Source organism: Myotis brandtii, unplaced genomic scaffold (genome assembly GCF_000412655.1).
Source record: "Myotis brandtii unplaced genomic scaffold, ASM41265v1 scaffold350, whole genome shotgun sequence".
NCBI classification, from domain to species: domain Eukaryota; kingdom Metazoa; phylum Chordata; class Mammalia; order Chiroptera; family Vespertilionidae; genus Myotis; species Myotis brandtii.
In genome coordinates this window covers 1073755-1098896 of record NW_005363468.1, presented here as the reverse complement: position 1 = coordinate 1098896, position 25142 = coordinate 1073755, and the positions used below count along the sequence as shown (strand labels likewise).

At 42.8% G+C, this 25142-nt stretch overlaps 1 protein-coding gene and 1 long non-coding RNA gene across 2 annotated transcripts; one reads left to right on the top strand and one right to left on the bottom strand.

Annotated features, from left to right (window-relative positions):
• Nucleotides 1-2745: 2745 nt before the first annotated feature.
• IRG1 (immunoresponsive 1 homolog (mouse)) lies at nucleotides 2746-10059 on the top strand. Its single transcript, XM_005871633.2, has 5 exons — nucleotides 2746-2790; nucleotides 4831-4992; nucleotides 5963-6052; nucleotides 7329-7534; nucleotides 8372-10059. Exons 1-5 carry the CDS (start codon nucleotides 2779-2781, stop codon nucleotides 9315-9317), a joined length of 1416 nt encoding a protein of 471 aa, XP_005871695.1. The 5' UTR covers nucleotides 2746-2778; the 3' UTR covers nucleotides 9318-10059.
• Nucleotides 10060-13263: 3204 nt separating this feature from the next.
• On the bottom strand, nucleotides 13264-22012 carry LOC106727023. Its single transcript, XR_001363173.1, has 3 exons — nucleotides 21927-22012; nucleotides 15840-15965; nucleotides 13264-13456 (listed from the first exon to the last, which is right to left on the bottom strand). It is a non-coding gene; the product is annotated as an uncharacterized LOC106727023 (long non-coding RNA).
• Nucleotides 22013-25142: the final 3130 nt, after the last annotated feature.

Sequence of the window (25142 nt, the reverse complement as noted above, 5' to 3'; positions counted from 1 at the left end):
AATTCCCCATTCACCTTCCCATGTGGCAACCTTCAGTTTTGTTCTCTGTATCTATGAGTCTATTTCTGTTTTGTTTATTTTGTTCTTTAGATTTCACATATAAGTGAAATAATATGGATTTTGTCTCCCTGATTACCTGAGCCAGCTGCTCCAAGAGTGTCCCTTGTGTGGGTTGTGTGTGACCTCCTGTTGAGCTCTGATTGCTGTTGGCACATCATTTGGGGAGATTGACCCTCTGTCTGGCTGGCTGTATGAATTGGCCACAACAACAGTATACGAATTGCTGTGTGTGTGTGTGTGTGTGTGTGTGTGTGTGTGTGTGTGTGTCTGTGTGTGTGTGTGTGTGTGTGTGTATAGGGGGCGATGGTAGGGGAGGGGGCTCCAGAATGGGATTTGCCGCAGTAGGATCCATGATTTCTGAGATATTGCTTTGGGTGTGCCACTTGTATAGCTAATTGCATAATGCTCTCTTGTGGTCTAAATCCAGCCATTGGGTGTGTTGGTTCTGGGGCCTCTTGAGAGGAACTCCAATGCAGGTCATGTCAGATGTTGCTTGTGACTGGCCTGAGGTTACCCATTGGAAGCTATAAAGCAATATGCATTTGGTAGCTGCCTGTGCTAGACCTGGATGCAGGTGAGAGGAGCCACTTTGCAAACCAAGGCTGACTGTCACCAGTACCAGGCCTGAGGTAGGTTTTGGGGTTTTTTTGTTTTGTTTTGTTTTGTTTTGTTTTTACAACATACTAAAATGGTTTATTAAGATAACATAAAAGAACCAGTTAATGTGAAACATACAGGCTACTGGCAACCACTATTCTAAAATTATGTAAGTACAAATAAACATACTGAAATGTGTGCAATTCTAAGTTTTTAAACCAGAATATCTGTATACTAACACACATTTATATTAATGACACATAAAAAAATAAAAACTTTATTACAAAAATAAGTTACACTCGCCTCCAGCTTACAGTATAAAACAATTTTATTTGCGGGAATGCAAAATGGTTGTTTGTCATGAGCATTTTGAACATATGCCATGTCTAAATTTTGTTAAATTTGCATTTGCTGGGGGAACTGGTGTGTATAAAACCCTAAGTATAATAAGCTCTGATCTTCATCGTGGTGCCTATTGCACCCTGAGACCAGCCTGGATGTTGGACTGAATCTCAGGGAGTTTTTAGGGTGGAGCTAATAGAGTTCACCAGGCTGATACAGATCCAGGTTTGGTCGTGTTGGCCAAAGGCACCCTGAGACCAGCCTGAATGTTGGGCTGAATCTCAGGGAGTTTTCAGGGTGGAGCTAATAGAGTTCACCAGGCTGATACAGATCCAGGTTTGGTCGTGTTGAGGCAAGGGCTTGAGAAAGGAACAATGGCAGCTGTCCTTCCAGTCTTCACCCAAAGCCACACAACTCAGTTTCTCCCTATATGTCTCCGCCACCTCCTGACCCAAGCCACTATCCCTTGCTAGATCCCAAGGTGTGTGCCTGCCAGCCAGAGTCTTTGCACTGACCCTTTAAGAGGTTTCCAGCAGCCTTCCATCCTACTGGACATTTCACAGACAGAAATTATGTGGACTCCTCTTCCCACACCAGTGTTCCAGGATGAGGAGCCCAGCATGGGACTGAGACTCCTTGTTCCTAAAGGGGGACCTCTACAGCTGAGATATCCCTCTAGACCAGTGGTTCTCAACCTTCTGGCCCTTTAAATACAGTTCCTCATGTTGTGACCCAACCATAAAATTATTTTCATTGCTACTCCATAACTGTAATGTTGCTAATATTATGAATCATAATGTAAATATCTGATATGCAGGATGGTCTTAGGCAACCCCTGTGAAAGGGTCATTCGACCGCCAAAGGGGTCGTGACCCACAGGTTGAGAACCGCTGCTCTAGACTCTCCACTGTCACACTTAGGTGCAGGGCCAGCCTGTTTCAAGTCTCTGCCCTTCCTACCAGTCTTGACATGGCTTCTTCTTTATATCCTTAGTTATAGTACTTCTGTTCAGCTAGCCTCCAGAAGGTTATCCAGGTTGACTGTTCTATAACTTAGTTTTAATTTGCATGCAGTCATGGGAGGAAGTGAGTGCAGCATCCACCTACTCCATCACCTTGAGAAGAAACTGATTGTTTCATTTTTAACTAAATAAGAAGCAAGGCTATAAATTTTATTTTTCGCCCAAATTTCCATACATCCATGTTTATATTCTTAGGATAACTTTTTAGAAGTGTAATACTTACATAAAAGAGTGAATATTTTCCTAATTTTGACAAATTGTTACTGAAAAACCCAGCTGCTCACTGCTTGAAAGTCAATACTTGAGAGACAAGTGTTGGGTGGAAAGGAAAGGTTGCTTTAATCAGGAAGCCAACAGCCTGGGAATATGGTGGACTAATGTCCAAAAACCATCTCTGAAGTTCTGAACCAAGGAGAAGAGTTTTAAAGGGAGGCAGGGTGGAAAACAGCAGAAACTATGTGCTGGCCCACGCCGCCGGTATCCAGTTAATCATTTCCCTATTACGTGGAGACTTGATTGCATCAGAGTTACTATTCTTCTTTGTGATCAGGCATGACCTAGGTCATTCATTATCTCCCTGGAAACCTCTGGTTCCTCAAAATGAGTTTAAGTGGGAAGTGTTGAAATGGTACAAATTTTAAGGTTAGAACAAAGCGAAAGAGGTTGGGTTTGAGAGGAGTGACGGGTATAAAAGGCAATCACACAGAAAAGGAATTACTCCTTGAATTCACTCCTGAGATAAACCTCTTCTTTAGACCATGAAGCTCAAGGTATTGTTCTATTTTACGTGGCTAATTTAAATTGGTTTTCTAGCTTACCTCTTATTGTCTCAATTTCCTCTCCCTTGAAGAGCCACCTGCTTCTACTTCAAAAATGGCATTTTACTGTTTCTCATAGCCTCTGGGATATCTAATTAACTGCATCTTGGGTTTTTTTAGCAATGTTTTACCAATGACAGACTTACGTCTGTTGTATAAAGTTAAGAAGAAAATGAATCATTATACGTTCATTGAATTTTAACCTCCTAGTTTTGTGTATGTTAACGTTGGCTTTGCCAGATTGTATTTGTAATGATATGTTTACTGTCTTTAGTCCCCCAGAGAAGGTAAGATTTCTACAGAAAGAACCATAGCATTTCAGTTTGTTATTCTAGAGACCTTAGCACAATGCCAGATACATAGCAAGAACTTGTGAAATATTTATTAAGACTGCATATTTTGTCTTAATTTATACATTATCACAGTATTTTACTAAAAAGAGATGTAAATATCAGGAGAAAGTCAAAAAGACCAAAATAATATTTTAGAAATAGATGGTCACCCAGTCTATAGACAGCTGAGCAGCTGCATCTCTATTTCCTCATGGCCTCTTCCTTAGTGGCCAGAAGGAGCTCTGACCAGGGCCGAGGCCAGGGAGGAACCTACAACCACAGTAGATTCTTTCTGATTCCTATTTCAGGATTCTTAGGATATATTGCAGAAGTGGAATCACTGGGTCAACAAACAGTTCCATTTTTAATTTTTTGAGGAAACTCCATACTGTTTTCCATAGTGGCTGCACCAGTCTGCATTCCCACCAGCAGTGCATGAAGGTTCCCTTTTCTCCACATCTGTGCTGACATTTGTTTGTTGATTTGTTCATGGTAGCCATTCTAGCAAGTGTGGGGTAATACTTCATTGTAGTTTTTATTTGCATCTCTCTGATAATTAATGACCTTAAACATTTTTTCATATGTCTATTGGCCATCTGTATGTTCTCTTTAGAAAAGTGTAATGGGGTGACCCGCGGAGACGACCACCAGGGACTCAGATCAAAATTTAGGAGCCTTTATTAAGCTGGCCAGCGACTACAGTTACAGCACCCTGCCGAAGCAGAGGCTGAACTGCAGTGCCGACTACAGGAGTTACATTTTATTATTAAATTCTGTGCAGGCCCAGAGAAAAATGTTTCTTTCAAATTCTGGGCCCCAATATGGAGGAAACTCTCTTTATTTATACTTTTTCCAGTCCTTTGTCTCCCAAATTTGGAATGAGATTTCCGGGCCTTCTGAGAAAGAAGGCCTGCATGCTGGGAAGGGGCCATGAGACTATATCTCAAGGCCTGGCAACTGTCTGGGTGTCAGCACTGACAACTCTATCTGGGGCATAGTTTACGACCTCTCTGGAATGGGAGTAGTCTTATTTTCCTTATTATTTAAGACAGAAGCCATACTATCAGGGTTAAAATTTCAAACAGCAGTTTTTATATAAGATGGATACTTCAAGAAGTATCTATTTAGGGCCTTTGCCCATGTTTTTATTGGATTGTTTGTCTTCCTGGTATTCAGTTATATAAGTTTTTTATGTATTTTGGAAATTAACCCCTTATCAGATGTGTCATTGGTGAATATGTTCTCCCATACATTGGGTTCCCTTTTTATTTTGTTGATGTTTCCTTTTGCTTTGCAGAAGCTTTTTTGTTTGATGTAGTCCCATTTGTTTATCTTTCCTCAGTTTCCCTTGCCATCGGAGACATATTGGCAAAATATTGCTGCCATAGATGGCTGAGATTTTATTGCCTATGTTTTTCTCTAGGATATTTATGATTTCTGACTTACATTTAAGTCTTTTATCCATTTTGCGTTTATTCTTGTGTAAGGTGTAAGTTGGTGGTCTAGTTTCATTTTTTAGAAATTAAACTTAATTTGATCAATTGAGTTCCCTCTAGTGGAATAAACTCTTTACATAAAAGTACCTCGAGTTTTCATCTAGAAAAGACGAATGCAGATACACAGTGAGTGTATCACTGTTCTAACCCTCTTCCCTTTAAAGTCCGTCACAGAAAGCTTTGCCAAAGTGATCCATGGCTTGAAAGTGGGACACCTGACAGATCATGTTATTCAGAGGAGCAAGAGGATGATTCTGGATACGCTGGGCGTTGGATTCCTGGGAACCAATACAGAAGTGTTTCACAAAGCCAACGAATATAGTAAAGTAAGTTCATGCCTGCTTTAGAAGTAAAAGCCAATGTGCACACATGCCTGCTTATGAGTGTACCCGTGAGTGTACCAGAGCTGTGTGTGTGTTCTACTGCTCTGCTCCTCGTGTTAGGAATACTACTTGGTGTACACAGCATTGTTGTATATAGTGTTATGCTTTTCTATGTTCTATTATCTGAGTTTTAATATTAATCCATATATTTCACTAAGTCACTGGCTTTACCATTCTTAACACTAGTAATATCTCCTATTTTTTATTATGACTGAAAGCTTTTTTTATCTGAGAGTCTTAGAAGCAATAGTACCTACCCAAGATGATTTCTTCATGCAAAGACTTTGAGAGTCTCTGGGGAAAGGGCTGGGCCAGCACTCTGTGCAGAGAGGGGTGTGTATGTGCGAGACATAGCATCCACCCTCCAGAGGATATGCTTGGTATAGGCCAACCGTGGGCAAACTACAGCCCGCGGGCCGGATCCAGCCCATTTGAAATGAATAAAACTAAAAAAAAAAAAAGACCGTACCCTTTTATGTAATGATGTTTACTTTGAATTTATATTAGTTCACACAAACACTCCATCCATGCTTTTGTTCCGGCCCTGCGGTCCAGTTTAAGAACCCATTGTGGCCCTCGAGTCAAAAAGTTTGCCCACCCCTGGTCTAGGCAGTTAGTTCACTTTTCCTAGTACTTACCCACGAGGAGTAAATAAGAGTAAATTCAGACTCTACTCCCTAGAGCACTTATGAATCATGGTCTGGGTCAAGCAACAGTATCTCTTCTCACTTCAATGGAGAAAGTTATGTATTGTCCTACAAGGAAGAGAAGAATCTAATGATTAAGGCTTTGATTTAACATAGCACAAAGGGTTCAATTAAGGACTATTAATGTAATGCCTCCAAAGATGAAGAATGACTCCTGCAATGAAAGCTTGGCATGCTATGTTCACACTCTATATCTTTTGTTCCAGATCTACAGTTCCAATGTATCCAGCACTGTTTGGGGGCGGCCAACCTTGAGACTCCCACCGACATATGCTGCTTTTGTCAACGGTGTGGCTGTAAGGAGATTTCCATGTCTTTTCCACTGTTAGACAAATACAGTAATTTTCAGAGTCAGGAAATATCTCAGAAATTGCTAAATTTCCATATTTTACTAATGACATCATTGAAATTCATAGAGATGACGTGGACTGCCCTCCTTCCTATGTAGTAATCTCAGTTTTCATAGTGAATTGATACTTTCTAAATCAATTGTGAAGCAAGGGAAATAAGATAGGATTTAGATAGCTCAGCCTCTAAGGTAGCTCAAACTCTAAACTCTGAATGTATATAGCAGAGAATATAAAACCCAATATCCAGACTCAATTTCTTGAGTACCACTTTCTATCCAGTAACCAGCCTTTTATTTATTTATTCATTAATTCATTAATTGATTCATTCAACAAATATTTACTGAAAAAGAAATAATGGCTATATGATATCTTTATTTTCTGAAACAAAAATCAGCATTTCCTGTCTAAGAGACAATTTTTATGCTTTATAGAAGATATAATTTGGACATGAATATGTTGGGTTTTTGAGATATATTTATGGTGTGAGGGGATAGTAGCTCAGAATATTGAAAGTCAAATCCGATGGTGCATCCAAGGAATAAATGTCCAGTAAGCAGTAGAAAGTGCACCAGACACATCCAATAAACATAAAAATCTATTTTAAATGAACTTCTGGTTATTACTATTTCATATAAGAAAAAATTAAAGAGGTTAAAGTAAAGGGGTTAAAGAGGACTAAAACCTCATAGCAGAAAATAATGGTTTTAAAATATAGCTTAGTATATAATCTTGGTTCAAAAGTTCTTGCAACTTCTCCATAAGTCTAAAATTATTTCATAATAAAAAGTACACAAATATATGGCCCGATATGGAACAAATGACATTAAAGTTTTAGTGCAACTTACTTGAAGGGTGGAGGAGGAAGCGGGAGAGGGAAGGATGAAGCAACCACCTAATCCCACTGCTTTGTTTATAAGGGAAATATAGATCTTTTCAGGGGCTATGGCAGAGAGCTCTGGTCACCTGGATAAGACGCGAGCTCCCTGGGGCTCACTAGCTGCTCCCCAAGGTACTGCCTGCTTTTGGCAGAGGACAGTCTGTCAAGTGCCCAGCTATGTGATCAAGAATCACCGCCTATTCAGGTTTTATTTTCAGGAATCAGATCTAAAATCTCACATCCAACAAGGCTATTACTAAACTAAATGCTTACTGGTCCAAAAGCCATTGCATTCAGGGAAATATATTTTGGTTTTGGTTGTTGTTTGTGTGTCTGCCTTCATAGATTCACTCAATGGATTTTGATGACACGTGGTATCCTGCCACCCACCCTTCTGGAGCTGTCCTTCCTGTACTCATGGCTTTATCAGAAGCCCTACCTCCAAGTCCAAAGTTTTCTGGTCTTGACCTTCTGCTTGCTTTCAATGTTGGGATTGAAGTGCAAGGCCGACTAATGAATTTTTCCAAGGACGCCAATGACATACCGAAAAGGTATGGAAAATATTTACCCCACGAAGAGACAGTCATATTCCCTTTCATCTGTGAATCGTTACTTCTGTAGAGCTTTCTGGCATAAAGTGTGGCTCAACTGAAGATGTTAATATTAGTGCTGGCAGATAACTCAGGTCACCAGTCACATATCAAACTATATATACAAAAATATGACTTCAGAAGTGCTCATGAAAATTTCCCTTTGGGTTTAGAACATCATCCAGGACCTGTGGGTACCCTGAATATTCCTGATCTCATCAAAGCAGAATCTACTTTGATATTTGTTCGGGTTCTTCAGACTAATGAGAACACACAGAATATCCCAAACCTGACTGTTCAAGCCATAGGGCAAAAAAGGTCAAATGCGGGCTGTATCATATGGTTCAATACAATATTTATCTTGTCACTTGGTCCAGCCTGCTAGGAGAGGTGTAAATTGGAATACTGAGTGAACTTACACAGTTTCTAAAAGGCCTTTAATTTTCATAGTTACTTACATGATCTTTCAGCAATCAACAACTTTCACCTTTCTACAATAATTATAAAAGTACCATTTATAAAAAATTTACTGTCTCCGGCACTGTTGTAAGCATGTGAATCCATTCAAAACTCACAAAACCCTATAAGGTAGATACTATTATTATTGCCATTTTAGTAAGAGAAAACAGTACAGAGAAGTTGAATAACTTTCCCCAAGATCACTCAGCTAGTAAGTGGAAGAGCTGAGATTTGAACCCAGGCAGTATAGCCCCATGATCTAAGTTCCTGATCTTTATACTATACTGCCTCCTGGTGGTTGAGGTTTGTAAATCTCTAATACTGCCTTTTGCTTTTCAGATTCCATCCCCCGTCGGTGGTAGGAACTTTGGGTAGTGCTGCTGCTGCATCCAAGATTTTAGGGCTCAGCATGACAAACTGCCAGAAGGCCTTGGCTATTGCTGTTTCTCATGCCGGGGCACCCATGGCAAATGCCGCCACTCAGACCAAGCCTCTTCATATGGGCAATGCTGCCAGGCACGGGATAGAAGCTGTTTTTCTGGCAATGCTGGGTCTCCAGGGAAACAAGCAGGTCTTGGACACGCAGACTGGATTCGGGGCCTTCTATACCAACTACTCCCCCAAAGTCCTTCCAAACCTAGATTCTTACACTTGGCTCCTGGACCAGCAGGATGTGGCTTTCAAGAGTTTCCCTGCACATCTGGCCACCCACTGGGTGGCAGACGCCGCTGCATCCGTGAGGAAGCACCTTGTAACAGACAGAACCATGTGTCCCATTGACCACATTGAGAGAATTGTGCTCAGAATTCCAGATGTCCAGTATGTAAACCGGCCTTTCCCAGACTCGGAGCATGAAGCCCGTCACTCCTTCCAGTATGTGGCCTGTGTCATGCTGCTCGATGGTGGCATCACGGTTTCATCATTCCACAAACACCAGATCAACAGGCCGCAGGTGAGAGAGTTACTTTGCAAGGTGGAGCTGGAGCATCCTCAGGACAACCTGCCAAACTTCAACACACTATACTGTGAGATAAGCGTCACCCTCAAGGATGGAGCCACCTTCACGGAGCGCGCTGATACCTTCTATGGTCACTGGAGGAAGCCACTGAGCCAGAAGGACCTAGAGGCCAAGTTCAGAGCCAATGCCTCCGGGATGCTGTCCTGTGATGCAGTAGAAAGACTTATAAAGATAGTAGACAATCTGGAAGGTCTAGAGGACTGTTCTGTGTTAACCTCACTTCTGAAAGGACCCTCTCCATCAGAGATGATTTCACAATCTATCTAGCATTTAATAATTCCATAGTACAATATCTAAATGACTTTATATTTGGAGAAATTCAATGATTGGCTTCCCAGAGCAAAGGTCTGCTCTTGAGTTTGCCCAGAACTAAATGCAGCATGGAGGAGGGAGTCCAGACAGAACTGGATATCTATGGAAGGGGTCTTGTCCTGTTCATTCGCAAGACTGTTCCAATGACCTATAAGCATTCATAAAGCTGAATTTCAAGTCACCTGTGACTTCCTTATAAAATTAATATTTTCAGAGGAATTTTATGAACTTCATGAACCTCAGGTGTGAGAAGACTTTGAACCTGTACATTTTTTTGCTGACAGTGGAGAAGGGCTCTGGTCTGCTGTGCCACCGACAGATTTCTTAGATCAGGGGTTATAGAAGCTTTCCACGGTGGTGGGGATGCTGTTGGGTTTAAATATAAGAGCTTAGTGGGTTAAAATCCTGCCTCTGAAACTTACTAGATGTTACTAGGTATCCTTCTGCCATAGTTTCTCTATTTTGTAAAGCAGAAATAAAAAGCAGTTTAAAAAACAAAGCGGCTTTGCTTCAGAAGCCACGCTCTTAACCACTGCATTATGTCACCTTTCATTACTAAAAAGAAAGGTTTTTGAGAAATGAATAATGAATGAAGAGTCTGAGATATAATAAAGAATGACAACAAGAGCGTCAACCTATGAATCAGGAGCTCACAGTTCAATTCCCGGTCAGGGCATGTGCCCAGGGTGCGGGCTCAATCCCCAGTGTGGTTGTACAGGAGGCAGCCAATTATTGATTTTCTCTTATCATTGATGTTTCTATCTCTCTCCCTCTCCCTTCCTCTCTGTACTATATATACATATATATGTGAATGACAACAAAAAATGTATATGTCTATAATTAAATAAATATTGACTGTATAAAATAATCAAATGTCTTATGGGTTTAAAATTGTAACATTAGCGGGGACTTTTATAGTAAACTAGAGGCCTGGTGCACAAAATTCATGCACTTGGGGAGGGTCCCTCAGCCCAGCCTGCCCTAAACCGGCAGTCAGACATCTCCCGAGGGGTCCCAGATTGGAGAGGGTGCAGGCCAGGTTGAGGGACAACACCCCTCCCCATGCACAAATTTTGTGCACCGGGCCTCTAGTATATCTATAATTACAAAAACAGTAAATGGACTAAATGCTCAATTAAAAAGATAGACCATGAACACATTGTTAAAAATGTTTCTTGGCTTTATTAACATCAACTTTACATACTATTAATTCATCCATTTTAGGTGTACAGTTCAATGAGTTCTAGTAAATTTATAGATTTGTGCAAACATCACCACAATTCAGTTTTTGGAATACTTCCATCATTCTAAGAAATTCCTCATGACTGCTTGCAATCAATCTCTAGCTCTCAGCAAGCAATAATCTGCTTTCTATCTCAATAGTTTTATCTTTTCCAAATATTTTCTCTAGTAAGTGGAATCATACAATATGTAGTCTTATATGTCTGACTCTTTCACTTAGCATAAAGTTTTAAGATTGTTCTACATATGTATCAGAGCACTTTATTCCCTTGCATTGCTGAGTAACACTCCATCGAATGGATATGTTGCAGGGCAGTGAAAAGCTAGGAAAATTCCAGGGCAAGATGAATAGGGAAACTGAGATAAAGAAGTTAAAACAAGGCCAACAGTGTGGGCAATTTACAGCTGGCTTGTAAATAACAAGCCTTTATCTTCCCAGCCAAGGACACTTGAGAGCAAATGGTTAAAAATCTCTCTAATGAGAGAATGCAGAAAAAGAGGGAGGAAGGGGAAAGGAAAAGAAGGAAGTTTTATTATTTTTTTTTTTGTTTAACTCACTGACAGAGAAGCCAGCAGTCTCAAGGCTTGGCAAGATAAAATTGCCAGGTGCTTCTCATGAATTCTGAGAAGTAAAAAGGGACCTTGAAAATTAATCTATACCAAGATATTCAACAGAGGAATTTTTGAAACCCATAGACAGGGGAGTATAGAACTCCTCAAACCCGCACATGGCAGTTGCTTTCTGGGAGTTAGCTGGAAAAGCCTGTCTGCCCTCTGAGCCCAATGAACTGAAACAGACTTGCTTGCCTTGCTTCTTTAATAAATTTGCTTGCTTTAATAAATTGGCTTTGTCATAATACAATCAGGGTCTCTCCTTTAAATTCGTTTATACTAGAAGATAAGAATTGAGAAGGAGACCGCCCTCTCCCTTCAACTGAGGGGGTTGTCTGATGATACCTTTTCGGGGGTCTCTGGCTGCCTGTAACAGAGGTACCACACTTTGTTTACCCGTCATTAGTTAATGGGTAGCATTGTTTTCAGTTTGGGGCTATTACGAATAAAGCCTCCATGAACAATCTCACGCACGTCCTTCTGTAGGCATATCTTTCTATGTCTCTTGGGTAGATACCTAAGAGTGGGAATGCTGGGCCATCTGGTAAGTATATGTTCAACTTTATAAAAAACTGTTTTCCAAACTAGCTCTATCATGTTACATTTCCACCAGCAATGTCTAAGGGTCCTAGTTTCTCCATATCTTCATCAACCCTTAGAATTGTCACTTTTTTACATTGTAAACAGTCTGGTAAGTGTGCAATAGTATCTCATGGTGATTTTAATTTGCATTTCCTTCACGACTAATTCTTGCACATTTTTGCCAATTGTTTCTTTTTTGAAATGTATCTTCATTGTTGAAAGTATTACAGATGTCCCCGTGCCCCCCCCTCTCCCTCCATTGAACCCCTCCACCCTCACTCTGGTGAGGATTAAAAAGAAAAATAGCATAGGGATCGTTCACAGAAAGTGATCATTCAAAACACCTCCAAGGCAGGGGGTTTCAGGAGCAGCTGCACTGGCTCCCACTAAACTCTAGAGGGCTACATAGCACATCAGAAGAACGTATGATACACAGTAATGTAAAAAATAGATCATGGCCTTATCTGAAGCACAGAGCAGAACAAATACCTTCGCAGAAACAATGAAAACTAGTCTAGTCATCTTGTTCAGTTGTAAATGCAGAAACCAACGTTCAGATATCATCCTGTCACTTAAAAAATTCTCCTTGCTTTTTGTTGTCATTATTATTAAACACAAGTCAATCCACCACAGTTATAGTTGTTGCTCATATTGAAATGGGAAAATTAAACTGGAACGTGTGGTGTTCTTTCGGGTTCTTGTCCCGTGAAGTCGAAGAATGACACCACGGATAGAAGGTGGTATAGCAAAAGATGGAAATTTATTGAGAAACAAGCACAGACTCCCACGTGGGGAAGGGGAGAGAGTCCCACTAAGTCCCTTTTTTCCACGGTTTATAAAGGCTGCAGTTCTTTGTGCCCTGGCATCCCCTCTGACTGGTCACTATCCCCTCTAATTTGGTCACTATAGCAACTTCAGAGCTCAAACCTCAGGTGAGGTGTGTGAAGTTCTCCTCTTCTTCTCCCTTATTGTTTTCCTAGTCCCTTTGGGCTCTCCTCTTCCCTCTCTGAATGAGGGGCTTCCTTCCCTTTATTCTGTAAATGTTTACCTTCTGCAGCTCCCGGCTCCCTTATTCTATGGAAATGTACCTTCTGCAGCTCCCAGCTCCCTTATCTAATGGAAATGTATCTTCTGCTGCTCTGTAGCCCTGTGCCTTTTCCATGGATCCCTTAATTCCTAAGATTTCCTAAACCTGCCTATTTTACCCCTAAAAATTCCTTTCAATATTGGAACCAACCTGGAGGTTCAGGAAAAAGCCTTTGAGATAAGTAGATAAAAATGACAATGTGTTTGTATAGGAACACTATGTATCTAAAAAATTCAATAATGGTTATTTCATCTTTGGGTCAAGATCACACTGAAAGTATCTATCACCACATGATAGAGTGTGTATGTAATTCATTTGGTCAGAGCAAAAATATTTTCACGTGCATAATTTCTTCTAAATATTATAACTAAAGCATCATTTTTCAAATACATTACGAAACATCCCCACCCTTTCCCTCATTTCATCACAAATTTCATGCAGAGGGGCCGTGCCAGGAAAGCGCATGTCTGCACCGCTTGTTGGTGGCATCCTGGCAGATTCACTCACGTCCCCGCAGCTGTGTTTGCATCTCGGCTCTTTTACAGCAGTTGCTTGGTCTGCATCAGCAAACCTATCAGAAAAGAAGATCTGAGTGGGAGAAAATGTTTCCCAAGGGCTACCGTTATGAGGATGCCCAAGCTCACCAGGTGGAATGGCCACCCAGCCAGCCCTCAGTTGTTCCAGCCAATCCCAGCCCAAGCCCACACCCACTGTGGTATCTTCCAGCCCAGTAAAGCCTTCAGATGTCTGCAGCCCCCACTGCTTCCTGATTGCAACTGCATGAGAGACCTCAAGCAAAGCCCAGCTATGCCCAGTCAGCCAACAGAACCAGGAAGATACTAAGTTGTTGTTTAAGCCACTAAATTTTGGTGATATTTGTTACATAGCAATGATATCTGAACTACTTTATATGTAAAATAACAAGAAGCAACCTATTTAGATAAATATGTGTAAGTATCCACAAGCAACACACTCCTGATCTAAAGCAATGATTCTCAGTTCTCGCTGGGACATCTCCAAATTGCCTCCAAAAATTTTAAGAATATTGTGCACGTTTAGAATAATCTACATATATATAAACACCAAGCGACTGGAACAATGGAACGACCAGTCACTATGATGTGCACTGCAGCGGCCAACCAGCCTGATCAGGGCCCTAATCAGCCCCCTTCAACCTCCCACGGCCCGGCCAGCCTGGCCCCACGATCAGCTCCCCCATCTCTATCGGGGGCAGGGTCTGCCAGCCAACTTCCCATGTCCCCTTCCCCCTGCCAGCCCTGCCCCGATTGGCCCTCATTGGGGAGGGTCGGCCGGACCCCACCCATGCACAAATTCATGCACCGGGCCTCTAATCTTAAAATACAATTGATTTTATTATTTAGTTTGTAAAATATAAATATATAACATAGTAGAGGCCTGGTGCATGAAAATTCATGCACTGGAGGGGAGGGTCCCTCAGCCCAGCTTTCCCCCTCTCACAGTCCGGGAGCCCTCAGGGCGGGAGGCACCCAGAGATCAGGGGAAGGTGACGCTCCCATCATACCTCTGCTGCTACCTCTACCAGTTACCTGAGCCTCGGGCAGCCCTGGTTACCTGAGCCTCGGGCAGCCCTGGTTACCTGAGCCTCCTCGGGTGGCCTTGGGCAGCTGGGCAGCCGCCATCCAAGGCTCACCTGTGCCTCGGGCATCAGGTGGGCGACTCTGGAGGCAGGTACACGGAGCGGCCGGACCCGCCAGGGAGCAGGCCCAGCGTGCAGCACAACTGCCGCCCCAGCGGAGCTGATGGGACTGAGCGCCGCCATCTTGTGGTTATGGGTGCCGCCATCTTGTGAGGGCATGATGGTCAATTAGCATATTCCCTCTTTATTAGATGCGATAGCTTTTTATGAAGGGAATTAAATTTTAAAAATTAAATTATACTAGTAAATCAATCTTTTATTTTAAAAGATAGGGTCACCTATCTATCAGTGATCCTTGAACTGAAAAGGTCTCAGATGTATTTCAGCTCCAGGACAAGAAAAGCAGCAAAACCAGATGCCTTTGTTACCTCAAGACCAGATGCATTAACTAATGACCCCCTGCCCTCTCGATGACCAATCAGTGGAGACCATGATCCTGAAAGAGCACACCTGGAAAGCCGATGAATAATCTACAGGACTCTCCCCTGAAACCTCCCCTAAGAGTCCCACCTTCAAGAGACTCAACACAATACCCTCAACACAAAGGACCCAGCACACATTCTCCCCCAGGGAAGCATGCCAAGCCATTTCCTTCCTCACTTCTTCCCCTTAAGGGATCTCAGGAGACTTGGAACCAGGGGAGCCATGGGCAGTGACAACTTGTCCTGGACTAACCCCCTGAACCTGTCTCGAGGCCCCCATTTCTCTGACTTCCCAATGAGCCAAAGCAGCCCAGCCTGGACTCTCCTGTTGCTTCTTCTATGCCCTTCCTTATTTCGCTGTGTTTTTTTGATGTGGCAAATAAAATTCACCTTAACCAGTTTGGCTTAATGGATAGAGCATCGGCCTGTGGACTGAAGAGTCCCGGGTTTGATTCTGATCAAGGGCACATGCCTGGGTTGTGGGCTCCACCCCCAGTGGGGGGCGTGCAGGAGGCAGCCAATCAATGATTCTCATCATTGATGTTTCTCTCTCTCCCTCTCCCTTCCTCTGTTTCTAGCCCCAAAGAATCTGATGTTACTGATTTCAAGTGTGACCCAAGCACAAGAAATTTTTTAAACTCCCTGAATGATTCTCATGTGCAGGAAAGTTTGAGAGCCACAGACCTAGAGCCTGACACAGAGAGTTCAAGATGGTAGCTGAGCCTGCACTACCCTTTGGGGAAGAGGATTCTGAAGTCAGTGAGCATTAATTAAAATGAACAGTTGGCCTCACCGCTTTCAGCTAAGTCACCAGGTATAATGACAGCATCAAGCTCGCTGGAGCTCAGGCCTACCAAACTAGGTGAGTCCCAGGCTCTCCTGGCACTTCCCTCCAGCACATTTCTCTTCTCTGCTGTTGGGCTACTTTTCAAGTGATTAACCCTGTGCAGCTGCTCGGCATTTGGAGCACATATCTTCACCTTCAAAAATAGAAATAAAAACAAATGATGTCATTGTCTTTGTGAAAAAAATCAAGCAAATCAATCTCAGAGTCTAAATCAGAAGGGAAAGTCAGAAAACCACCAAGTAATTCTACTAGTATATGCCTTTAGGTCAACACCAACAACAAGTACTACAGCTCAATCTCAAGAAAGAAATTGCAGGGAGAGAGAGAGAGAGAGAGAGAGAGAGAGAGAAAGAGAGAGAGAGACTGACTATAAATTAGCTTCCAGAAAGAAACCAGAACAGCTAGAAGGAGACATTGGGGGAAAAGGGGAACATCTGTAATACTTTCAATAAAATAAAATAAAATAAAATAAAATGCCAATCAAAAGAAAAAAGAAAAAGAAAGAAAGATGAAAGAAAGAAAGAAAGAAAGAAAGAAAGAAAGAAAGAAAGAAAGAAAGGAAGGAAGGAAGAGAGAAACCACAACATACGCTTTTTAAGGAGCTGGAAGAGAAGATCTGATTTTATAGATCAGAGCATATGGGTCTCAAAAACATGAGAGAGCCTGTCTGGCATGGTTCAGTGGTTGAGTACTGAGCTATGAACCAGGAGGTCACAATTTAATTCCCAGTCCCATGCGCGTGGGGGCATGCAGGAGGCAGTGGATCATTCTCTCTCATCATTGATGTTTCTATCACTCCTCTCCTTCCTCTCTGAAATCAATAAAAAATATATATATTTTTTAAATTAAAGGATTAGAACACAGCCAGTCGGCCTGGAGGTCAAATCATAGATCAGAGCATATGGGTCTCAAAAACATGAGAGAGCCTGTCTGGCATGGTTCAGTGGTTGAGTACTGAACTATGACCCAGGAGGTCACAATTTAATTCCCAGTCCCATGCGCGTGGGGGCATGCAGGAGGCAGTGGATCATTCTCTCTCATCATTGATGTTTCTATCACTCCTCTCCTTCCTCTCTGAAATCAATAAAAAATATATATATTTTTTAAATTAAAGGATTAATGAAATCTGCCCCTGAAACCATTCTGAAGCATTGATTCTCAACACTGGCTACATATTAGAATCACCAGAGTTGTTTGAGGCCCAAACAAACCAGTTACATGTGAGTGAAGCGTGAGAGTGGGCATTGGGGTGTGGTAAAATCTCCACAGGTGATTCCATCACTTGTCAGGGTTGGCAACCTCTGGATCTAAAGCAAATGGGAGCTAACACTGACAACCTCACGGCCCTGAGTTAAAATCCCAATAAGCCATGGATGGAAAATTGCAAACTCATGAAGTGAATTCTAATTCTTAACCTAGAAGGCTACTTACATGGCTGTCAGTGATGCCCACATGTAGAAAGAGGAAATAAACTGGGTATAAGCATCAGGAAGGGGAAAGATCCGCTGCTGGGAATACACATATGTATCCACTCACTTCTTTGAAGAGGATAGGGTGGGAGAGGGAGAGGGGGAAGGGAAGGGAACGGAAGGGGAGGGATGGGGCAAAGGAAGAGGATGGGTAGAAGGGTAAGAGGAGGAGGAATATAATAGTGAACCTGAGAAGCAGGACAAAGGGTTAGGAGCAGGTTCTGGGTCTCACTGCTGGACACCTATACCTTGTGTGATATTGGGAACATTACTCAATATCTCTGCCTACATTTCTTCAGTATGAAAGTAGGAAGTAATAACACCTTTGTCATAGGGTTTTTGGGAGGATTAAATATAGTAAGTGCCAGTTGTGTCAAAACCTCAATACTAATGTATTTCCTCTACTGAGTGGTAGACACTGCTTCTTTTTGTTTGATATACATGGAGAAAAGATAAGTTTTCATTCTAAAGATGGTTTTCTTGAGAATAAACTGTAAAAAATACAGGATTGAGTAAAAGTAAGTTTACAGTTGTTTGTATAGAAAAAAACATGCAGGTTATGATTATTACAATAGCTTTATTAACTCAAAAGAATGTCACAATGCAACCATAAACCTACTTTTGCTCACCCCTGTATATTCAATGAATACATACAGAATTGTAAAGACTGGTTTAAGAGATTTAATGTAACAAGTAAAAGTGTTACCAGAGGAATTAATGGGCCACATTTTCCAGATAAGAGTAGGAATGGGGTTCTTGGGGTACAGCTGAAATGAGCATTTTCAGAAGCCCCCATGTAAGAGTGAGGTGTGGTAGACAACTTTATTGGCGTGGAGTTGCATTCCTCGGGTTGTAAAGTCTCAGGACCCTTAATCTGGTCCTGAAAGAGGTGTAGCTGGGGTTCCAGCAGAGCCAAAAGCAATGCCAGTGTCCAGAGCTTCCATTCCATGATGCAGCTGGGTCCAGTTTAGCATTCAGGCTAGTTACAGTCCATTAGGCCATTATGTGTGGGGCCCTCAAGGTTGTGGGCCATATGGGCACAGGGAGTTCCAGCAGAGCCAAAAGCAATGCCAGTGTCCAGAGCTTCCATTCCATGATGCAGCTGGGTCCAGTTTAGCATTCAGGCTAGTTACAGTCCATTAGGGGGCCCTCAAGGCTGTGGGCCATATGGGCACAGGGGAGTGAGCCCCCTACAACAAGAGTATAATAGTGAACCTGAGAAGCAGGACAAAGGGTTAGGAGCAGGTTCTGGGTCTCACTGCTGGACACCTATACCTTGTGTGATATTGGGAACATTACTCAATATCTCTGCCTACATTTCTTCAGTATGAAAGTAGGAAGTAATAACACCTTTGTCATAGGGTTTTTGGGAGGATTAAATATAGTAAGTGCCAGTTGTGTCGAAACCTCAATACTAATGTATTTCCTCTACTGAGTGGTAGACACTGCTTCTTTTTGTTTGATATACATGGAGAAAAGATAAGTTTTCATTCTAAAGATGGTTTTCTTGAGAATAAACTGTAAAAAATACAGGATTGAGTAAAAGTAAGTTTACAGTTGTTTGTATAGAAAAAAACATGCAGGTTATGATTATTACAATAGCTTTATTAACTCAAAAGAATGTCACAATGCAACCATAAACCTACTTTTGCTCACCCCTGTATATTCAATGAATACATACAGAATTGTAAAGACTGGTTTAAGAGATTTAATGTAACAAGTAAAAGTGTTACCAGAGGAATTAATGGGCCACATTTTCCAGATAAGAGTAGGAATGGGGTTCTTGGGGTACAGCTGAAATGAGCATTTTCAGAAGCCCCCATGTGAGAGTGAGGTTTGGTAGACGACTTTATTGGTGTGGAGTTGCATTCCTCGGGTTGTAAAGTCTCAGGACCCTTAATCTGGTCCTGAAAGAGGTGTAGCTGGGGTTCCAGCAGAGCCAAAAGCAATGCCAGTGTCCAGAGCTTCCATTCCATGTTGCAGTTGGGTCCAGTTTAGCATTCAGGCTAGTTACAGTCCATTAGGCCATTATGTGTGGGGCCCTCAAGGTTGTGGGCCATATGGGCACAGGGAAGTGAGCCCCCTACAACAAGAGTCCCAAGAGGGCCTGTGGGCCAAAGGCCAAGAGAGGCAAAAAGATAGGAACTCCCTTTGTTCATAAGTTTAAATATTTAGGTTTCGAGCCCTTGCAGTGGCCACACCTATTCTGGCCACTGACTCACTCCCAGGTGTGACTGACAGACAATAGGAACCTTCCCACATCATTCAGACCTTACAGGGCATGTGTCCAAACTGCCTTTGTTCAGTCCCTTCTTCCATCAATCATTCATCAATCAGCAGGGAACAGCCTTAGAGAGTGCTAAATTAGCAGAGCTGTGTAAATGGCATGTCTATATTATCTAGTCTCCCCTTTACTCCTTTCCTGTTAAATAGTGACCAGATTATTACAGTGGTATCAAAAGAGTGTAAATCCAAAATTACTTGATTTAGGATTAGGGTGAGATGTTAACTATAGTTCCAGAGTTGGTTGTTTGTTTTAAAAGTATCGCATATTAAATAGATAGCCCCTCTAATTCCTTGAAAGGAATATTATAATTTTAAATTTTATTAAATTCACACTTAAGTTATTCTTTGTTATCTTTGATCTAAAATAAATTCTGCTGTAGGTAAGTGAAACTGTGAATAAAAATCTGAAAATAGGCCCTATATATAGTTGATGTATTTGTTTAAACCAGTTAAGCACCTATAAAACAGGTAACTATACCTGTCTCATAGGTTTTGGGTCAGGGGGCAGGAAGTGGTTAATATTTTGTTAACATCAAGATATTGTTGCCTGGCCAGTGTGCTCAGTAGTTGAGCACTGACCTATGAACCAGAAGGCCATGGTTCGATTCCTGGTCAGGGCACAAGCCCATGTTGCGGGATCGATCCCCAGTAAGGGGCATGCAGGAGGCAGCCAATTAATGATTCTCTCTCATCATTGATGTTTCAATCTCTCTCTCCCTCTCCTTTCCTCTCTGAAATCAATAAAAATATATTTTTTAAAAAAAGATATTGTTAACCTCTTACACTAAAATTAGTGCAGAAAATTAGTGTGCTCAGAGCAAGGCCTCTTAACTTTTCTCTGTGGACCTCTTTGGCAGACTGTTGTTGTTTTTTAATGTCTAAAAGAATAATTCAAAACCATCACATTATAAGTGAGAAAGTAAAAATTAGCTTGGACTGTAAAAATCTGCCCTGCCATTCGTAGCCTGGAATAAAAGGTAGATAGAAACCAGTTGCAAAATTAGCAGAAAATAGTATTTCTTCAAAGCATAGTAACACAGTAGAGTTGTAAAGTGTCAAAGTCAGAAGGACCCTTGGTTTCAATGGTTTATCTTGGTTTGTTTGTTAATCCTCTTCTGAGGATATTTTTTCATTGAATTTTACAGAGAGTGGAAGGGAGAGGGAGAGACAGAAATGCCCTGACTGGGGCAGGGGATCGAGCCTATAACCAAGGTACATGCCCTTGTGCCCTTGACTAGAATTGAACCCGGGACCTTTCAGACCATGAGCCAATGTTCTATCCACTGAGCCAAACCTGCTAGGGACCTTAGTTTCAATGGATCCTCGAGGTTTAACAGCCACGGACCAGAGAGAAGTAACCAGCACAGGGAGGGATTAGGCAACAATATTCTACAACCATCTTTATCCTGGGGTGCTGGGGTCATCACCAAGAGGAACAGAGGCAGAACCAGACCAGAGCAGACCGCAGCTTGTAAGATGCTAAGTTAGGGCCAATAAGAGAAACTGCTTTCTCACCGTTAGAGCTGTAGACCCAAAATAGGTAATCGTGCCACCAATCAAGGTCAGCCTGAAGTTTACTTTTGTAGTTCTGGAAAGTCCTGAGCAGGACTGGAAGTTCCACTGACTGTGACCACCTAGTGCAGTGGTTGGCAAACTGCGGCTCGGCAAACTGCGGCTTGCGAACCACATGCGGCTCTTTGGTCCCTTGAGTGTGGCTCTTCCACAAAATACCGACTTCTGCGCATGGGCCATGAAATTTCAATCGCACTGTACGTGCGCGCCCGCACGTGGTATTTTGTGGTGTTTTGTGGAAGAGCCACACTCAAGGGGCCAAAGAGCCACATGTGGCTCGAGAGCCGCAGTTTGCCGACCATGGACCTAGTGTATGGTCCCATTATTTGTACAATATTGCGTTGAAGAACTGTTTCTTTTAATTAGTTTTAAGCCGTCCTCAAGTGCTAGTCCGCAGGAAATCCTGCAGGTGCCCTACAAATCCAACATCACATTTCAGCTTTCATGGCAAGGATTTGTTCCCTCTCATCTTGGGTGGGTCTTTAGACTTGACTTTGAACTAGGCTTATATGTGGAGGAGGGCTAGGATTGGAGCCACCTAAATGCTTAGATAAGCGGGTGTTAAAATGGGGCCCTGCCTGAACCTCAACAGAACTCCCCAACCTGGTGCAGCAAATGGGCAAAGGTGTTTGGTGGGGGCAGGAAGGGAAGCAGAACTACTTCCCATCAGCCCTCAGAAGGCCTGGCAGGCCAGGAGAAGCCAGTGATGATCTCATCAAGGTGGTCAACTCAGGCCATTGTAGTCACCTCGCTTATTATATACTTACAAGTATTGTGATGGCTCAGTCATGTGAGTTGATTAGGGTTGTTTTCCTGAGCAGGATGCAAGGGTGATTTCTTTCTTGGTTCCTTGTCCAGATGGATTAGAAGCATGAAGCCATGGACAAAAGGTGATAGATAAAAAGAGTGGAAATGTATTGGGAACAAATACAGACTCCCACATAAGGAGGGGGTCCCAGGGGTAGCCCACTAAACTCTTTTTTTGTAAAGGTTTATAAAGGTTGTAGTTCTTTGTCTCTTGATACTCCCTTCTAATTGGTCACTCCTTTGGCAGAATATCACCTTCAAAGCCCAAACCCCACCTGGTGCCCCCCTTTTTCTCTCCCCCTTATCTTGTAACATTTCTCTATCGCCTGTGAAAATCTGTTTTCCTCTTTCTCCCATTTATCGGCAGACATTTCTCTACCCTCTGTGAAAGTTTGTTTCTGATAGATCCTCCCTTCCCCCAACTGGTGGGCGGAGTATGACGTAACCTGCAGCCCGGAAATACCTGAGTGACTAACCAGGTACCTTATATGGACTATACATTGGCTTATGACCCTGTGCTTTTCTAATGGGTCAGTCTTTTGCAAAATATCAGCTTCAAAGTCCAAAACACGCTGGTGCCCCACTCTTTCTCTCTCCCTTATCTTGTAACATTCCTCTATCTCCTGTGAACATGTTTCCTACTTCCCAGCATCTGTGGATTTCTCTATCTTCTGTGAAAGTATGTTTCCTTTTACCCCATACTCTGTGACTTTTCTTTATCCTCTGTGAATGTATGTCTTCCTTGCCCCTTTTCCTGTGGCACCTTTTCTAATCTCTGTGAATGTATGCCTTCTGGCAGCTCCAAGCCCTCACTTATGCATTCCTCCCCCATGGACCCTCTTTATTCCTAAAACTCCCGAAACCTGCCTATTTTATTCCTAAAACTCTTTTCAGAGTGACTCTGCAAATAGTAGTGGAAGAAAACTCTTTATTCCTAAAACTCTCTAAACCTGCCTATTTTGTCCCTAAACTCCTTTCAGAGTGAAGTGAGGGCATTGGAAAGCTCTGGCCTAACAGCTCAGCAGGCTGCTGATCTCTTGTAAAACAAGTGACGCCTTTAATGTTCTATTTATAGACATAACCCAACATCTGTGTGTAACAGCACGGTAAGTCATAAAGCAGGGCAGCTGATCTGTAGTTTTCTTGAGGTGGCTGAAGTGTCAAAGAAAAGAGGATAATATAGAATCTTCTTCCCTAGTGAAGTGGTAGAGCCAAACAAGGAAGAACGTCTGAGGGGAAATGAGTGAGTAGATTAGAGTTTATGTTGACGGCTGCGAGAATGGCACCCGCTGTTAGACCCGTGGGGTCAGATCGGACCTGGGTTCAGCAACCTCAGTACTTGAGTTCTGGCTAGGAAAGCATTCAGAGCCAAGACTCAAACTATGAGAGAACGTTTATTTGGCAAATCACAAAGGTAGAAAAAGTAATTTCTAGAAGAAATGGGCTCAGGAAACAAGTTACAGAGGCAAAAAAAGAAAAAGAAAAAGGGCCCTTGGAGCTTAGGAGAAGAGGGTAAAGGAAATGCACCCGTGGGAAGGAGAGGGGGAGGGGAAAGACACCAGCCTGCTCCTGAGCGGAGAGACCATGCTGGGTCTGCTGTCCAAAGGGCTTTTAAGGGTGATTTTAGGAGAGATCCCAGGGGATGACCCAACAGAATATTCATCAGCTTGCCAGGTGTGCCCTGATTGGCCGGCACCAGGTCTTAGTCAATGCAGCTGGCCCCGTGGCCAGCTGTGAAGTTACTTGTCTGGTTTTGCTGCTTTTCTGAGCCCGGAGCTGAAACACAACTGAGGCCTAAATGTATTGGATGAGGGTCAGAACCTCACTGTCCCTGGAGCTTCGTGCTTAAAGGCTGTTCTCAGCCCCCTTGTTCCTCTCTAAAGGGGCAAATCAGCATGACTAGCGACATGCCAGGGGAGGAAAAGTCACGCTGGGGCGAGACTCTTGTTCTTAGAATGCTCCCTTTACCAGGTACCCATGCCCCACCCTGGTGACCTTCTGTACCTGGCCCGTCCTCCTTGCTCTGCTCATGTCTGTCTGTCTCCCACACCTGGAGCAGCAGCCCCTGCTGTATTTGTTAGTGATGGCCATTGTAATGTTATAATGTACCCCACAAATCACAGAAGGACGCCTCAGTAAGTCGAATTAAAGAGTCACATTTATTGCAAATCCGGGACTACGAGGGGGCATTTTGCTCTCCCAAGTCTCGCAGTCATAAGATGGCTGAAACACCAAATTTATATAGGCAAAAATCACAAAGGTATTGATTACATCCCAGGGTTTGGAATGAGGAACCTGGTTCGAAAAAAAGCAGTTTACAGAACCAGAATTAAGCCGATTAGTTATCTACAAAGATTAATTATAGTTTTAGGTCTCGGGGTCACTGAGTTGACAGAAACACATTATCTAGAGCCCTCGGGTCTTGGGACCACTGAGTTGACAGGGAAACATTATCTGGAACCCTCAGGTCTTGGACAATTGTGCTGTCCTGGTTCCCAGGTACAGAGGAATGTGCTTTCTAAAACCAGTAAGATCACAATCAATGGGATAGTCACATGACAATCAATAAGGCATTCAACCGAATGGGATGATTTATACAATTCAGAAAATCCAAGTAACTTTTCTATTGTTAAACAAAGCAAATAAGTACAGAAGCCAAACAGCAGGGTTAAAATTAAACTATAGTTTCTTCCTGAGATGATTGCTACCATACTTCAGTAACACCGATTAGGTCAGGTGAGGACAAGCCATCCCGCCAAGATTGTCTTCCCATTGCATCCACCATCCCAAACAAAGACTCTCCTTCACTCAAATGTTCGTTGTCACCTAGTCTGGGCCTGTGGGACAGGGCAGAAAGGAGCCCAAAGGGGAGCGGGGGGGTTCAGAAGAAGCTCCAAAGGAAAGGTGATCTTTAAACGGAGAAGTTAGGTCAGAAGACCCAACACATCCAGTCCCTTCCCCCAACCCTGCCCCCCCACCCCAGCCCGCCCCAAGCTCCCAGTGGGTTTAGAAAGAATAGAGGCCAAGACCTGATGGAGCTTCAGGACACCGGGGAGGAAGGGAACTGGGCCGCGGGAGACCCGCCACAGGCTCAGGAAGGCTTCCTGCGCGGGGCGACCGAGTCTCAGGCCAGGGCCAGGGCAGAGGGCAGAGGGCAGAACGCGCAGGCCGGGGAT